The sequence below is a fragment of the Panthera tigris genome, chromosome B4, assembly GCF_018350195.1.
Source record: "Panthera tigris isolate Pti1 chromosome B4, P.tigris_Pti1_mat1.1, whole genome shotgun sequence".
Taxonomy (NCBI): domain Eukaryota; kingdom Metazoa; phylum Chordata; class Mammalia; order Carnivora; family Felidae; genus Panthera; species Panthera tigris.
The window spans coordinates 131,742,883-131,760,182 of NC_056666.1; the positions used below are offsets into that span (position 1 = coordinate 131,742,883).

General features: G+C 54.2%; 1 protein-coding gene across 1 annotated transcript in view; it reads left to right on the forward strand.

The window, feature by feature from the left end:
• Positions 1–17,300, forward strand: part of CACNA1I (calcium voltage-gated channel subunit alpha1 I) — a 136,920-nt gene that overhangs the window by 46,734 nt on the left and 72,886 nt on the right. Inside the window, 2 exon segments of the mRNA XM_042993317.1 lie at positions 5,269–5,380; positions 7,065–7,198. Coding sequence (XP_042849251.1) covers positions 5,269–5,380; positions 7,065–7,198 — 246 coding nt within the window.

A 17,300-nucleotide genomic window follows, 5' to 3' on the forward strand; every position in this document is an offset into this window, starting at 1 on the left:
AAGGGCCCCCCGCATAGGGGCCTGGCCCGTCTTCCCGGCCTCTCTGGCCCAGGGGGGATGCAGCTTCCAGCTTCTTCCTCCACTTGATTTATTTAGACAACTGAGGTGCACCCTGGGAAATGGATCAGATTATAGATTTGACAAAAATAAAAACAAATTTGGCTGGCTCAGCCAAACCCGGCACTCCTGCCCCCACCCACCCTCCCAGAACCCTCCGAATTACAGAAACCGTGACTGTCATCCGGGCCTCCAGGATGGAGGGTGGTGGTCACCATGGTAACCGTGCTGGCCTCTGGCTCTGGCTCCCGGAGAAGAGGCCGCCCAGAGGGGCCTGCTGGGGCATCAAGCGCTGCCCCTCCATCCGGTCCCTCTTCTCTCTGGGAAGTGGCAGGTTCGAGGAGGCCCCCGGCCCCGTGGCTTCCCCAGCGACCCTGTCCCTCCAGTTTTCAAGACAGCCGTTGGGTGGAGTTACGACTCTGGTCCCGCTTGATTTCTTACCGACAAGGGGGGGCCTTGAGACCATCAGCCTCCCCTTGCCAGCATCCCCCACCCCATTAGCTCCTCCTGGTGGGATAGTCATCCTTCCCAGCCACGCGAGGGTGGAATGTCATCCTTCCTGACTCCATGACCCAGACCCAGACCGGAGGAGACAATGTAGGCAAGAAGGAAAAACCAAATATTCCACTGGGCCCATGCCAGTCAAGGGTCTCTCGTGTTCCAGGCTCTGTGCCTGGGGGCAGCAGAACACGGGGCTGAGAACATGGGGAGCGGGGTTAGTAGTCAGCAGGGGGCAGATTCAAATCCTGCCATAACAGCTGTGTGGCCCTCAGTGCTTCGGTTTCCTTATCTGTAAAATGTGGATAGCAGCGATACCTGCCGGTTTTAGGGAACTTTGCTGTGGGTCTGGGACAACCCTGCATTGCTAGGTCTAAACCCATTGATTCTTTTTTTTTTTTTTTTTAATTCTTTTTTATTTTTTTAATGTTTAGTGTTGGGAGGGGGCGGGGAGGGGCAGAGACAGAGGGAGAGGCAGAATCCGAAGCAGTTCCAGGCTCTGAGCTGTCAGCACAGAGCCCGACGCGGGGCTCGAACCCACGAAGCGTGTGAGATCACGACCTGAGCTGAAGTCGGACCCTCAACCGAATGAGCCACCCAGGCTTTGATTCTTCTTAAAAGGTTGTTAGTGAAGATTCAGCACTTGGGAGGCCAACACGGGTCCGAAGGGCTCTGATAGTTCTCTTGTTCTCTACCCGAGGGGATGGATACTAAATAGCACAGAACATCAGCCGGGGATTTCAGTCCTCTGCTGGTGAGGTGGCTTTTCTCCCCGCAAAGCCAAAGAATGGCAGCCCCTGGGACCTGTTACCGGAGAGGCGGGCAAAGCAGGCTTTCCCTGCTGCACAGCGCATGACAAGCTCTGGTCCCAGGTCCACAGCTACACAGGCTCTGCATTCCGCGGCATCTGGGCTCCCTGCCTCGTGTGCTTGCTGTAGGGTTTAAATGAGATAGTACGTGCTGTTTGATTGGAAAGCTCCTTGGCAAACAAACACTCCAGAGCACTTGGGAAACGTTTGCCGTTTTTACCATCATCACTGCTGCTAACCCGGGGCCTGGCACACAGCGGATGCTCGGTATATGCTCATCGCTTCACTGCTGGGCTGTTAGGCCCGGGGCTCCGAGGACCCTGGGAGGCACGGTCAGCAGAGCAGGGGGAACAGGATGGGAGCCAGGCCACAAAGTGGGGGCTGGCTGGAGGTGGGGCTGAGTCTCACGCTGGGGCTGGGGTGGTGGTGGGGTGGTTCTACAGCCCCCAAGGACCCTGTGTTTTCTTCTCCCCCAGCTGGGTGGGTGTCTGGGAAGGTTTCGTCTGCCAGGGAAACTCGGTTGGGTCGCCGCTGGTCTGTTCCCCCGTCCCTGGTCCTCAAAGGTGCCCTTGGCTGCCCATCCGGGATCTGTGCTGAGCAGGTGCCACACGGGCAGAGCCTGGACATTTGGGGAAACACGGGGTTTTGACGTTTGTTTGAAATCCAGCCATGGCTCAGGGACCCCCATGGGTGGGGAATCTGTTGTCTGAGGGTCCCTTCTGCTCCTGCTCGCTGGGTTGCTAGGATGGCTCTTTGTCTCTCTGTTTCCTGTCTGCACGATGGGGGATTGGATTAGTTGCTTTTTGAGGGCCTCGATGGAGTTGTTCTGTGACAGAGGTTACCCTGACAGGAGTGAGGGTCTGGGCAATGAAGCAGACAAGGTGACAGGGTTCCCACTGCACGATCTCAGGTGCCAGGCAGGCGGCTTTGAGTTTGCTGTGCGAGGCAGTGGGAGCCATCGAAGACTCCCTGCCCTTGTGGAGCCAGCACTCAAGTCCTGGCCTGCCTTATTACCTAGAAATCCTCACCACCCTCTTGGGGCCTCTGTCCTCCCTCGAACTGTCCCAGAACCCCAGAGTCTTGCGCTCTCAGAGCTCCCCACTGCTTGTGGCCAATGGTGGAAACATCAGGCATTGGGCCAGGTAGCCTGGAGACCTTGACTCCCTCTGACAATCTCCTTCCCCACGCTGCACGGTCTGGTTCCGCTTCAAGGAGGGCTGGTGCCTTTGATCCCTGAGCCAGTGGGGAGCATGTCACAACCGTGGGCACCAGTGCCAGCTCTGGCCTGACTTCTAAGCCTCCCGGGCTCCTGGAAAGAACCCAGACTCTGCCATCTGGGATTTCCCCGAGTGCCTCGGGGGCAGGGCTGAGACTGTCCACCTCTGAATGTCTGAAGCTGAGCCATCTAGAGGTGAAAGCCACTCCATCTGCCTCACCGAGCGACTCAGTACAGTGGGTAACAGCAGAAGCACCCCCACACAGGGGCTCTGGGCACCACCGAGTCAGGTCACTCGGGCTGCTTACTGGCCTGTTTCCCCATCTGCCCCCCACCCTGGTGAGCTGTGTTGAGAGTCAGGGCCATGTCCCTAGGGACTTGGCACACGGTAGTCATGGTTACTGCCAAGTTCGTTACCGCGGTACAAGCTAGACCACGGGGACGGGGAGCACTTCCGGAGAGGAGACTGAGCCACCACCTTGTGAATGGGGAAGGGTGCTTCAAGGGAAGTTTCGAGAAGAAGGGACAAATGGACGGGGCTGTGAAGGATGAGTAGGAGTTTGACCTGGTAGAGACAGTAGGAGGTGGATGCAAAGGGTATGCCTGGGGCCAGCAAGAAGTTCAGCGCATGCCGAGGCCAATCGGAGAGAAAGGCAGAATTCACTGAGTTCACAGTGTAGGCAGCCTTGGATGTCAGGCTGAGGTCGATGACGGAGCCACGGAGGGTTTTGAATAGGGAAAGGCGTAATCAGAGCTGTGTTTCAGGCAGATTAACCCGGCAGTGGCAAAATGGCTTGGAGGCAAAGCAAAGCACTCTCGGGTTTTGTCTCTCAGCTCTCCTAACAGCTGGTGACCTTGGGCAAATCTCGTTCCCCTCCGCGGCTGTGCTTCCTCGTCTTGTCGGCGGGCCTGGCGATAGCGCTCAGAGAATTAAACGAGGTGACGCTCAAAGCGCTCTGATGGCGCTGGGCACACCGCGCTGGCCTGGTGATTTGCGTGGGGCAGATTGGAGGGGCAGAGGCCACAGCTGGAGGCTACCGGGGAGGCTGAGTCAGGGCCCAGGCGAGAGACAGTGGGCATGGTCTGAGGCCTCAGGGGAGGGAGGAGAAGTCCCAGGCCGGGACAGGCCCGGAGTCCCAGAGGAGATCAGTGGCTTTGGAGTCCAGCAGGCCTGGTGTGAGTCTCAGCTCTGGTACTTCCCAGAGGCAAGGCCCCTAGTTTCTCCGAGCCTCATTTTCCTCCTCTGGAAAATGGGCCTGCTGACCTCCGTCGCTCAGGGCCCTGATGAGGAAGAGGGGGGGGTGGGCTCCAGGCTTCCGGGAGATACCTGCTAAGTGCACTTTGAACTGGAAGCTGGCAGGGAGGGCAGAGGGAGCAGAGGAGGCAGCTGGAAGGAGAGAAAGCATGGCAGGAAAGGGGAAGAAAAAAACCAGGGGGATGAGGGATGTTCACTGGTAATTAGAACGCTTGAACTTCAAAAAAGTTAATTAATGATGAAGCTGCTCCTGGAGCAGGGCTCAGGCTAGAAGGGGGCCCTAGCAGTGACTGCAATTAATTACAGGCTGTGGCGGGAGAGTGGCAGCGGGGTGGGGGGTGGGGGAGGAAGGAGCAGGGCTGGGCGAGGAGGGTCTGAAGGGGAGGTGGGAAGGCAGGCGGCATCCCAGGGTGAGCGAGACCCGGGGATGAGAGGGAGGCCGTTGCCAGGGAAACCAGGTCGTCTCTCATCAGGCAAGAGGTGTTCGCCCCCGCTGGGTGGGGTCTGGCCAGTGTGGCTACATCCAGCTTAGAGCAAGGGGCCAGGGTTTTCGTTCGGAGACGCTCCAGAATCGCTGGATGTCAGAGCTGGCAGGGCCCACAGAGATTTAACTTATTCGTGCAACGGAGCTCCACCTAGATGCCCGTCACTGTTAGAGGTATGAATGCAAGACCCCTGTCCCCTTGGAATGGAGGTTCCAGCTGTGAATGAAGACAGCAAGCATGCCCACAAAACGACTTTGGGGGCCCTGCCCAAAGCTGGTGGCTGCAGAGTTTCTGCCCCCGGCCTGCCCGTGAAGGCTGAGCTCCACCCTCCTCGGTGCAGAGGCTGGGGAGGACCAACGCTCAGATATTCCAGAAACTGGTGATGAGTTCTAACCCCGCCCCTGGAAGAGGAGAGGACAGGGGTGTCCGGCCCATCTCAGCCACACTGGACAGGCCCTTTGGCCCCTCCAGTTCCAGGGCTAGTGGTAGACGTGGAGGAACCATAGGTCAGGGGAGGGGAGAGGTGGTCACAGGAGGGAGGCAATGACAGTCAGAGAGAGGTGGTTAGAGGTGGAGAGGCAGGGATAATCCAGAGATGGCCTGCCAGCTGAGCCCTTGTGGACTTCTCCTTTCCTGGTCCTGAGGGGGACGCTCAGGCTGGGGCAAGGAAGTCGGGGAGGGGTCTCTCAAGCAGTAGGGTTGGTAGGGGTTGAGTTCTTTGATGGGTCTGGCACCAGCAGCCGTGTCTGTTGTGAGGTATGCAGACTGGTCTTTGGTCTCCGAGGTCTTTAAAAAAGTGGGCATTGACCCACTCAGAGGAGGCATCTGGAGGGGGAATGGGGTGTATGCCAGCGTTTGTGGTGGGTGGGGGTATTAAGTTCCAGGGTGCATTCAGCCTTCCCGTGGCTACAGTCTTGCCGACCGTTTTTTCCTTGACTCGGTGTGTACATGGTTTGAATGTGTCAGCATGCTGGTGATCCTGCTGAACTGCGTGACACTTGGCATGTACCAGCCCTGCGACGACATGGACTGCCTGTCGGACCGCTGCAAGATCCTGCAGGTGAGGCCGGCCAGCCCAGCCTGGCTTGCTCTGCCCCGCCCCCCACGCGGCCCCGCCCCCGCCAGCCATGCCCCGCCCACGCACCCCGCCCCTTTCCTGCCATGCCCCGCCCACCCGCCATACCCCACCCTGTCTGTCATGCTCAGTGGCCTGCCCTCGCTTAACTGGCTGTTTTCTTCATCACTCCCAACTGGTCTTACCCGTGCCCCTTGATCCTCTTTCCCCTCCGTCCCCTCTGTCCCCTACTCTACATTTTGGAGCCTCTGCCCTAGTCTAGGCTCCCATCTTCCCCCATCTAGGTGCCTCCCCAAGCCTTCTCCTGCTCTTCCCCACCCCAGACTGACCATACTGTCCCATGCCAGTAGAGCACAAGTGACCCTGACACATTGCTCCCCAGTGCTCTTGGGATAAAGGCCAAGTTCCATAACTCTCTCTCAGTGGCCATCAGGAGCTGGCCTCCAGTGGCTCCCCTGTTTTCATCTCCGAGGTCCCAGGTGGGGGCCTTATCTTTGGTACCTGCCATGACTCTATTCGGAACTTGTCTACCTGTAGTGCAGGGTGTTAGGGTTATACCCATTTTACAGATGGGTCTGACCATCTGTCGTCATTTGTAATCATCATCCCATGGCCTCTCCCTGGGAAAGCCAGATTCCTCCTGGGAGGAATTCCTCCTGTGTTTCCACAGGACTCAGCAGTTCCGGAGAAGCCCAGGGTCTCAGCATGCCTTGGGGCACCTGTTAAGAATCCAGACCTGGCCCATCCCAAATCTGCAGCATCAGAATCTCTGGGGTGGATCTTGGGTCTGAGTGGGTGACAAGCTCCTCGTGCAGCCTCAGGCCCCTGGGTGGGGTTACGAGGGGTTACAAGGGATGAGCCTCAGGCTAACTTCCCAACCAGGTGGTGAGTTCACTAAGGACCCCCTTCTATGTCGGTGACTCCCAGCCTACGTCCCCGCGCACAGTGAGTGGGCTCATTTGTTGAAGTGAATTGACTACAGCCCTCGTTGATCCTGGAAAGAGGAATTCTACCCAGACCGTGTCCTCAGGAAATATATACTCACCTGAGCCCATGCTGAGGGACACATTTGGGGGCTCCTTTCTGAACAGAGGAAGGAGCGCTGAAACCTTCCTGGAGGAAGGTGTCGAGTCTGTTTTGAGAAACCTCCTTCCCCGTGGGCTTTGGAGTCAGATAGATCTGAATGTCAGTTCTGGTTCTGCCACTTACCTTCCGCGTGACCTGGGGCAAGTCGCTGAACCTCCCTGAGTCGGTTTCCTCATCTGTAAAATGGGGCTCTCTGTGGGGTTGCTGTGAGAATTAGAAACGAGAATGAAAGTCAGCTGTCTAGCCCGGTGGTTGGCAGTTATTATTAGGGGGAGCCCTTTGCCCTGCCCTCCTCTGGGTCCCTTGTCAGTGTGCCTGACTTTAGGGAAAAAAGAGTGGGCTGTGTGACCTTGGGCAAGTTTATTCCCCTCTCTGGGCCTTTGTGGCCTCATGTGTGAAATGACCCCATTGGGCCAGGACCTCTGAGGTTCTCTTCCTGCCCAAGAGGAGACGGGTGCAGGTCGCTTCCAGGCCTCTCGTGTCCGTGCCTGGGTCCCCGCCTCATACTGTGGCTCCGACCCTGTGGTCCTGCTCCACAGCCTCATCCTGTCCCTTGCTTCTTGCCTTCCTCCTGCCCCTGCAGGTCTTTGATGACTTCATCTTCGTGTTCTTTGCCATGGAGATGGTGCTGAAAATGGTGGCCCTGGGCATTTTTGGCAAGAAGTGCTACCTTGGGGACACATGGAACCGACTGGATTTCTTCATTGTCATGGCAGGGTAGGTAGCGTACCTCCAACAGCTCTTCGCCTCCGGTGCACACCAGACATAACTGAAATATTCTGTGGGGCTTCTTGGTGACAGTAATGATGCCGCATTGTGTAGGGCCTTCCCGGACCCCTGGGGTGGGAGGAATGATGGCCCTTTGCCGAATGGCCTGGACAGACAGACACTCCTTCCTCCCCTCTCTGGTAAGTTGTACGTCCTCGGCATCGTCAGCTGGTACTGGGTCTGTTTTAACGCTAACTGTATGACCTTGGGAAGGCTACTTAACCTCTCTAAGCCTCAGTTTCCTCATCTGTGAAGGAGAGACAATAATTACAGCGACCGCAAAATGAGCGCCCGATCGGTGTTAGCTATTATTTTTCTTACCTGAGATCGCTCCGCAACTCAGAGACAGAGCACAGACTCGGGAAATACGTGACTCCAAACCATGGTTGCTTCTGTCAGGACACAGGCCGTGGTCAGAGAGAAGCCAGGTTACAACTTAGCCCACTTGGAGCATCTTGGACTCCGCTTTGGGCCTTGCTCCTGCTTTCTTGGGTCAGACCGGGCTGGTGGCTATTCGTGCATTCACCCAGCGGCCAGGGGTTGGATGAGCTCCTACTAAGTGCCAGCACCATCCTAGGTATGGGGTATGAAGGACAGCAAACACAGAATAGGCCTTGTCCTTCCCAACGACTGTCTGGGGAGAGGCATCCAACAGCCGTGCACTTGTCACACACACCGGGATAAGGCCCCTGGGAAGAGCGTTGGGGTTTTCTGAGAGTACCTCTGAGCCGTGTTGGGGGCTTGGGGGCTTCAGGACTTTCCTGAGGAGCCGACACACAAGAGCTGAAGGACAAACAGGTGTTAACCGTGCCCAGTAATGGGTCATAGAGCACAACTGAGAAGCGGGAGAGACAGGAGGAGGAGAGAAGGCTGGAGGCCTGTGCGTGCGTGTCAGTGTAGGTGACGGTGCGTGTATTCGTGTATGTGTGTGTGTCAGCGTGCATGCCTGCGTGCGGCTGTGTGAGATGCCATTGAGAAAGGGCAGGGAGGGAGGGCAGGCCCATGGCCAAGATGGGAAGTCAGTGCCACCAAGAATATGCTAGGTGCCACAGGGATGGTCTGAGATGAAATGATTTGCCCACTAGTGTTTTAAAAAATGTTACGCATCGTCTAAACACCCTTCCCTGAGAACAGAATTCAAATGTCACAGCCACCCCGTCACTTATTTAGGCCTTGCTGGAAGCTCTGTGGGGTTCATATGGATTCTCGTGGACCATGCCACCCCTCTGTCAAGAACTTCATTCTCCTCATTTTGGTCTGGCTGGAGGGCCAAAATGCTTAAGGAGGTTTTTTTTCTGAAAGACAAGGTGTTTGGACAGCGTCATTTTTCAGTCTTGCCCGTCCAAACAGGTTCCTTTGATCTTCCTGTGTGAAGGACAGTTTTTGTCTGTTCTGGAGTCCTAATTTCTCTCCCCAGAGCCCTGCATGTGGTCCACTCAAATCCACAAGCTAGTATTGCAGGTGAGTCTAGTTCAAGTCTGTTTCTTTTTCCCGGCTTTCCCCTGCCGGAAGCTTATAGGGTATTCTCCTTACCTTCAGAATTCGGACGGTCCACTAGGGCAAGTCTAGGTGTAGGATTGTTCCCTGCAGGGCCTTCTAGAACTGGTATTTTCCTTCCAGTTAGAAAAAAAATTTCTTTTAGGGGTGCCTGAGTGGTCAGTGGGTTGAGGGTCTGACTTCGGCTCAGGTCGTGATCTCACGGTTCATGAGTTCCAGCCCCGCATCGGGCTCTGTGCTGACAGCTCGGAGCCTGGAGCCTGCTTCAGATTCTGTGTCTCCTTCTCTCTCTGCCCCTCCCCTGCACTCTGTCTCTTTCTCTCTGTCTCAAAAATAAATACACATTAAAAAAATTAAAAAAAAAAAAAAAAGAAAAGGGGCTCCTGGGTGGCTCAGTCGGTTGAGCATCCGATTTTGGCTCCAGTCATGATCTCGCAGTCTGTGAGTTCGAGCCCCACGTCGGGCTCTGTGCTGATGGCTCAGAGCCTGGAGCCTGCTTTGATTCTGTGTCTCCCTCTCTCTCTGACCCTCCCCCGTTAATGTTCTGTCTCTCTCTGTCTCAAAAATAAATAAACAGTAAAAAAAAATTAAAAAAAAAAGAAAAAAATTTCTTTTATTGTTTCTTTGGTTATTGCCCATACTTCTCTGCAGCCTCCTGGATTTCCCATTAACTGGATATTTCCCCACTCTATCTTCTCTGCATTCTCTCCCTTTTCTCTCGAAGATTTCCTCTGTACTAGAAGAGAATTCCTTGACTTGTCTTCTGAATCACTAACGGTGTCCTTTCCTCCAGTTACTGCCCCGTCTGGAATTGTTCCTTTCCTCTGCATCTTGTTAATTCCCAAGATCGTTTCTCATTTTGGATTTCTCATTTTTCAGAGCAGCTTAGACCTGTTCTTGTTTTATGGATGCCATAGTCACTCGACTCTCCTTATGGATATTAATTAGGCTTCTTAACAGTCCTTTCCTGATCGTGAAGTCAAAGTGTAATTTCCAAAGAGTTAAACAAAAAATGACTCGCACACAAATCTTAAAAGGCACACGATTTACTCACCTCATTAATGAGGAACCAGTAGGATGGTAATCGGCAGAATTAGGAAAATAGGCATTGGAGAGAGAATGTGGGGATAAGAGAATTAGGTCGGAAGCAAAGCTGGTTAACAGGCTACAGGGTCATAAAGCCATAACTTTGGGGGTTATCCTTTCTAATGCACAGAAATCACTTACGAAAATCTGCAGGTTAACATGTAATTTCACAACAGCAAGACCTTTAGTTAACAGTAAATAGTGACTCAAACAAAGGTATCTTCCCCTGGATCATGAAATAATCCTTAGATGGGTCTGTTAAGTAACGCTCCAAAATGACATTGTGAGAAATATTGCCCTCCTGCTGCCTTATTTCCAAGTTTTAGGACAATTTTTCTTTCCTTTAAAAAATTTTTTTTTCAATATTTATTTATTTTTGAGAGACAGAGCGTGAGCGGGAGAGGGGCAGAGAGAGGGGGAGACACAGAATCCGAAGCAGGCTCCAGGCTCCGAGCGGTCAGCACAGAGCCCGATGCGGGGCTCGAACTCACGAACCGTGAGATCATGACCTGAGCCGAAGTCGGACGCTTAACCGATGGAGCCACCCAGGCGCCCCGAGGACAGTTTTTCTTGACTCGTGTTTCGGGGAAGTCCTTTGTTTTGCTGGTTCCGTTCACTGCCTCCTATGAGCACCCCCACCCTGCCCTTTTGACTCGAAGAGTCTCTGTTGCCTACCGCTTCCTCCGTCTGCTCATATTTATAACTTAAGACAACGAAGGTCGAGCACAGTGAGGAGCGCCAAGGTCTGTTTGGTATCTTCTCGTGGTCCTTGGGTGAGGTTCACAGGCCAGCCCCCTCCTGGGGGCAAGGGAGAGTGGTGCGCATGTGCAGTCCCATAGGGCCCCGTGCCTGGTTTCATGCTCTGTTCTCACCGTTCTGAAATTCTCAACAAGTTCCGAATGAGGCCCTGCATTTACATTTAGCACTGGGACCCACAAATTATGTGGCTGGTCCTGGCTCGGGGGCAGGTTCAATGGGAGACTTCTTTGCTAGGGTCATGAACACATTCAGGTGACTCAGACCTGTCTTATTCTCGAGGTCCTCCTTGTCCTTTGTGCCTAGGGATGGTGTGGGTGCAGAGGGCAGGATGGGAAGCCACGACCTGAGGCTCCAGAGCCCAGCCCCCCAGCCCCAGCCCCAGCCCAGCCTGGGGCTATAAATGTTCTGTTTCCCAAGTAACAAGCCTGACATCCCAAAGACGTTTTCTTCCTTCCTGCTCCTCCCCTTCCCCAAATTACTGCCTCCTTTTTCAAGCTGTGGAGGAGACAGAATCTCCACGCTGGAAGGTTCCTTAGAGGTCAGAGCCTTCATCTCCATATCCAATCAGCCTCTGCTTGCATGCTGCCGCCGTGGGGAACTTACATGGCAGCCGATCCCAGATAGCGATCTAGCACGCCTGATGTGCTAGAAAATTCTTTCTTTCACTGAACTCAGTTTGTCTTCCTGTAGCTCCCATCTGATGAGAACATTCATTCACTTATTCCTTTACAGAAATTAGCATTTATTGAGCACCTACTATATGCCAGGCCTTGTGCTGGGCAGTGGGGGCCACGAGATGAACGAGATATGCCATTGTGATCTCATGGTTTAGAAAACAGATATAAACCCAAGAATGCAATATAAATCCTAAATTGGGATCGATGCTGCTGCAAAGAAGTGTAGAGAACCATGGGGTCATGGACCAGGGACCTGATTTATGTAGGGATCAGCGTATGCCTTCCTGAAGAAGAGAGGGCTGGGCAGTGAGTAAGAGCTGAACAGGCAGAGGACGGGGGAAGGGTATCTTGGGTAGAGGGAACAGCATGCAGAGGGCCTCGGGCTGTTGGAGAAGGGGCGTGAGGGGGGATGTTGGAGCCTAGGGCTCCTGGGGAGGAGGTGAGTGCTGGAAGATGAGGGCAGAGAGGGGGGCAGGGGCCCGATCGCACAGGGGTCCCAGAGCCTGCGGGCAGGGGCATCTCTGTCATGACAGACATGACAGTCCTGCAGAATTTGGAAGGCAGCTCCTTTCCCCCTCGAGTCTCACTTTCCTTCATGTGAAATGTGCCCAACACCTGCCACCATTTGTCAAAGAACAGATGAGGCAGCTTCACCTGCTGGCATGACATCAGGCTGTTGTGGTGCCCGGGGGTGGGGGTGGGGGAGCAGGTCCCCAACCTCCCAGTGATGACTCATGGGGTGGAGAGAATGGGCTGCCCTTGTCCCAGTGCCACGTGGTGACCCGTTGAGCGGCTGTGCTCCCTGCCACCCCCTGGTTGTGTTCACTTTCCGAGCCAGGTCTCTCTCACCCGGGAACTAAAAACAGGTTTTTGTTTTTGTTTTTTAAGTTTGTTTATTTATTTATTTATTTTGAGAGAGAGAGCACGCGTGCGCGTGCACAAGAGCAGGGGAGGGGCACAGAGAAAGAGAGAGAACCCCAAGCAGGCTCTGCACCATTGGTGTAGAGCCGGATGCAGGGCTCATTACCCCCACTGCGAGATCATGACCTGAGCCGAAGTCAAGAGTCGGACGCTCAACCAACTGAACCACCCGGGCACCCCACAGTTGACCTTTTTTTAACCCAAGTACCAAACTTTGCATTTATTGCTATTACTTTTATCTTGCAATGATCTCTTGGAGTCCTGATTCGGTTGCTCCTTATATTTACTTCCTGTGCTAGGTCAGCCCTGGGCAGCGGGTCCTGTGGCACCTCGCTGGAGACTCTTTCAGTGTGAGAAACCTGCAGTAATCATTGGATAAAGTTTAACCCTCCTCACGGTCTTATTTAAACTACGCTCTTCTGCTTCTGTCCATTAGGAGGTCATGAAATATTCAATGGCGTTTTGTTGAACTTGAGAGATTGTCTATCTCCCTTGGTGTCTTATGCTGGTAATTTTACCTCCTCCCCTGACATGAATGGCCACTGCCAGCTGCGGGGAAGGGCCTGAGCACTTCTGTTAAAGGCTTCCCCGAGAATTCTGATGATGATTCTCTTAGGTGAAGCAGGGCCAGAGGACTGGGCCACAGCGACCTCTCTGAGGCTGAGCCAGAGCCTTGCCAAGGGCATGGCTGGGTGGCTGATGTGGGCCCCGCCTTGCATGAGTGCAGGGAACAGGAGCCGCCTGGAGCCTGAAAGCCCTCGAAAGCTTCTAACTATGACGGCCTCTCTCCCAGAGAGAGCCTCGGTGTGGAAAATGGAGCCGCTAAGGGATGAGGAGGAACGCACCAGGAAGGGGCGACCTCCCCACTCCTCAGACATGTGCACAGCCTCGCGCCCCTTCTCGGTGTTCCTCAAAATTCAAGGGGCAACAGGATCTCTGGGAGTACATGGTAAAATGCAGATTCCTGCGGGACGCCTGGGTGGCTCAGTCGCTTAAGCCTCCAGCTTCAGCTCCGGTCATGATCTCGCGGTCCATGAGTTCGAGCCCCGTGTCGGGTTCTGTGCTGACAGCTCAGAGCCTGAAGCCCGCTTCGGATTCTGTGCCTCCCTCTCTCTCTGCCCCTCCCCCGCTCATGCTCTGTCTTTCTCTCTCTAAAATATATAAACATTTAAAAAATTCAGATTCCTGGGCCTCACCCTGGGGATCCAGACCCAGGAATATGGGGGGCCTAGGAATTTGCATTTTAGCTAAATGCCCAGGTGGCCCTGAGGCAGGTGCTCTCGTTATGTGACCCTCAAGATGCCCTTGATTGGACGCCCTCCAGGGGGTGAGGACGGTTCCCAGTTCTGGGAGCCATAGGAAGGGGAAGAAGCACGAGAGGGCCAGGATCTGAAATAATTCTCATGACAAGTAGACATACTTCATGAACAAGACCATGAGGACTCCCCCTCAGAATTTCTGTCATCAGTAAAAATACCAACACAAATAGCAATAATGTCAGTCATTCAGCACCTCAGTCAGGGAGTGAGGAGAGGCTGGCTCGGAGTCTATCATAGCCTGGGAGCCTCTTCTCTTGAGTGAGTGAGCGCAGCACGGGGAACAGCTTCCCCACCCTGACTTTTACGGGCTCTTGGGAAACAAAACGTCAATAAGAATTGTTCCTCAACCCCGGACTAGAGCTTTCTAAAAAGAGCAGGCAGGCGCGTCCCCTCTGCAGTTGCTTGCTGAGAGTTCCTTTTGTCCAAAGTGCCTGTCGGTGGTTCTGTAGAAAGCAAAGGGAATGGAATCCTTCTAGACTTCATCCAGGGGTGTGAGAAAAAATAAAAGCATCTGCTGTTTGCTGAGTACTCACTGGGGGCCCAGGCTGTGCATGATCTGGCTTACTCTGTACACTAGCTCTCTGAGCGGCAGGCTGTGGTCAGTTCCATTTTGCAGATGAGGCACGGTAACAGGGAGTGACCTCCTCAAGGTCGCAAGCTGGTAAGGGGAAGAGCCAGGAGGTGAACCCAGGGAGCTTGGCTCCACGGGCTGAGATTGAGTCCTGGTTCCGCGTGGCTTGCCGGGATGCATTTGACTGCACGTAGCAGAAAAGTCGACCAGCCGTGGCTTGAGCAAGTCCTGGGGTGTTTTTTCCAACGTGACACGAAGTTCTGAGGTCGGTGGGTGCTGATGGCGGCTCTGTGACGTGGGGGCTGACGTCCATGATTTTCCGGGCCTTTCTTTCATGGGCGCAAGGCAGCTGCTGAGGCTGTGAACCTCGTGTCTGCGCTGAAGGAGGGAAGGATGAAGGGAGACAAGGCTATGTTGGCCACGCCTGTCCACTTGGATCAGGAAGATAACATTTTCTTCCCTAGATCTTTCCCCCGTGCCGGCATACTTGATCAGAACTGGGTCTCGTGGCCATCCTTCGCTGCGGGGGAAGCTAGGAAAATAGAAAACATCGCCGAATTTGGCTCAGGCAACCAAGAATTGTTCCCTGGGGCCGGGCAGGATTGGAAGAAGAGAGAAAGCACATTATGTGGGCAACTTTCAGAGCGTACCACATTCCTCCACTAGGGCCCGAGTTTCTTTGTTTGCTCTTGGCTCTAAAGTCAAATACCAACCCATGCAGGCTGTGCAGAGGCCTGTCCCCGCTAGCAGATCGGGCTGTGGTTATGGCTGTCAGAATGTCATCATTGTGGCTGTTTCCAGAAGCCTTTGGAGCTGGCCTCCCTCCTCCATGACTCTGTGTGCATCATCTGTGAGTCAGGGAAGCACTCCATGTGTCGGCAGGGCCAGGGCACATCTTTACATCCTGATTTATCCTGGGCTCTACAGGTCTGTCTGCTCCCAGCACTGGGTGCTCTGAGGGCAAGGCTGAGGCTGACTCATCATCGCGGAGTCCCCAGAGCTTGGCTCTGGGCCAGCGTGGAGGGGGAGTCTCCATGACATGTTTGTTTGGAATCTGTCGTGCCCAGGCACCGTGGAGCTGGGGGCGAGGGTATCCGGGGCCACTTTTGTGAAGCTGAACTGGCGTCGGGTGGGCGTGGATCTGAGAAGATTCCAGTGGGAACCTCGGGGTGGATGGTTTTCTTATTTGCTTGTGGAGTAGAGTGGATGAGAGCCATGATAACCACGCAGGTTTGTTTCCATGGAAACAGGATGCTACATGCTATGAGGGGTGAGGGGTAGAGAGATTCTCTGGCTACAGGCTGACAAGCCAGACGCCAGTCAGTCATGAATCAGGAAGGGTTCTGTCAGTTATATGGGGCAGGAACCTGCCGATCCTGGTTTAAGGGAGTTTATCATTTCCTTTACTCAAAGCCCAGGGGTCTCTGGCTTCAGGGCCCATTTGATCCAGAATCCTGGAAGATGTCACTAGACAGTGTGTCCTCCCATCCTACAGCTCTGCTCGTTATTCTGTGCCGACATATATCCCGGCAGCCTTCCTCCCGGGTTGCGGGTGGCAGAGGTCAGCCCAGGGCTCACAGCCTACTCTCTTGGGAGTCACTGGAAAGACCCCTGCCCTTTCACAGCCACTCCCCAACGAGTGCGGAACGTAGCTTCCTTGGCTTGGATTGGCTGGCGTGGGTCATGTGCTCATCCCTGAACCAATCACTGTGGCCCGATTGGCCAGTGCTCTGATTGGCCAGACCTAGGTCTGGGCGTACCCCTGGCGTGAATGCGAGTGCAGGGTCTTCCGTGGCGTGTGGCCTGAGGTTGGAGAGGTTAGATGTGCAAAATGCGGGGCCTGTTACCGTAAGAGCAGAGGAGAGCAGAGAAGGGAGAAGGGTAGGAGCAGAAATCGGCACTGGTCACTAATTTTCCAGAACGAATATTTACTGACGGTGCTGTGCTCTCTTACATCCTCACAGTCCCGAGGAATTGATGATGGTGGTTAGGGGCATGGTGGTGGTGGTGAGCCCCCTGTTGCAGATATGGGCGTGGAGGTTCAGAGAGATCAGCAGCCTGTCCCACGTCACACAGCTTACATGGGCCAGATGCTACATGCTATGTAGCTCACCTATGTGCTCACCTACGGCCGGCCCCAGAACCCATGCTGACTCACCGCATGAGGGGCTTTACCTTTTCAGAGGCCAGAATATTCCAGTTGGTCCGCCCCTGGGGACCTGGACGACGTCACCAGCCCTCAGAGGGCCACCGGGTGAGTCCTCTGAGAGGGACATGTACCTCCCAAACTCTGGTAGAGCCCAGTGTCTCTTCCCAGCAGCCGTGTCCACCTGTCACGGTGCCCAGACCGGTGTAGTTGTGCTAAATTTCATGAAGCAGACGTCATGAGGCATATTTGGGACCTATACTTAAACGTGATGTTATTGTTTATCTGAAGTTCAAATCAACTGAGAATCCTGTGTTTATCTGACACCTCCACCCAGAGATAAAGTCACTGGAGTGTTGTCACCTGAGTGGAGCCTTGTCAACCGAAGACCTGGGGTCTCCTGCTGCTGCAGTCCCCAGAGTTGCCCTGAATCCCACCCTCCTGGGGTGTCTCTGCAGCCTTTCCTCTGACTTTGTGGCCCCAGATCTTGCCTTTGTTCTGAACTCGGCCCGAGTTGGTGTCAGAGCATCGGTTTCTTTAACAGTCAAATGGGCTTAATAACCCCTGCCCTTCTGGTTCCATAGGATGTGTGTGAGGATTTATGGGTGACGGTGACCCATAAATCAGAAAGTGCTGGTCAAGGTCGGGGCTAATGTTATCGCTCCTCAATTCCCTCTTTCCGGTATCTCCTCCCTCCCTGCCTCCGCCGAACACCTACTGTGTGCTAGGTGGTGGGGTTGTGGCGTAGGCTGGCCGTCGAGTTACCCACTAGTACAAGCCTGAATCATCACAGAGCTGCCTCCTGACAGATGAGCTGCCATTTCCAGCATCTCAGTTTCCTTCCCATTAGCTACATCCTAAATTACATTTTAAGAAAGCCCCCGTGGGTCCCTTGCGAAAATTGAGGAAACACCCTATTTTTATCAGCGGCACACAGAAACCATCTTCTGGGAGGGGTTATTTCCTGGAAAGACGTTACGTCTCAGTCATTTTATGTTGCTTCTTGTCAGCTCCAAGCCTTTTTTTTTTTTTTTTTTCTGATCTTGTCCCTCAAGTTATTCGTTTGACAAGCTGG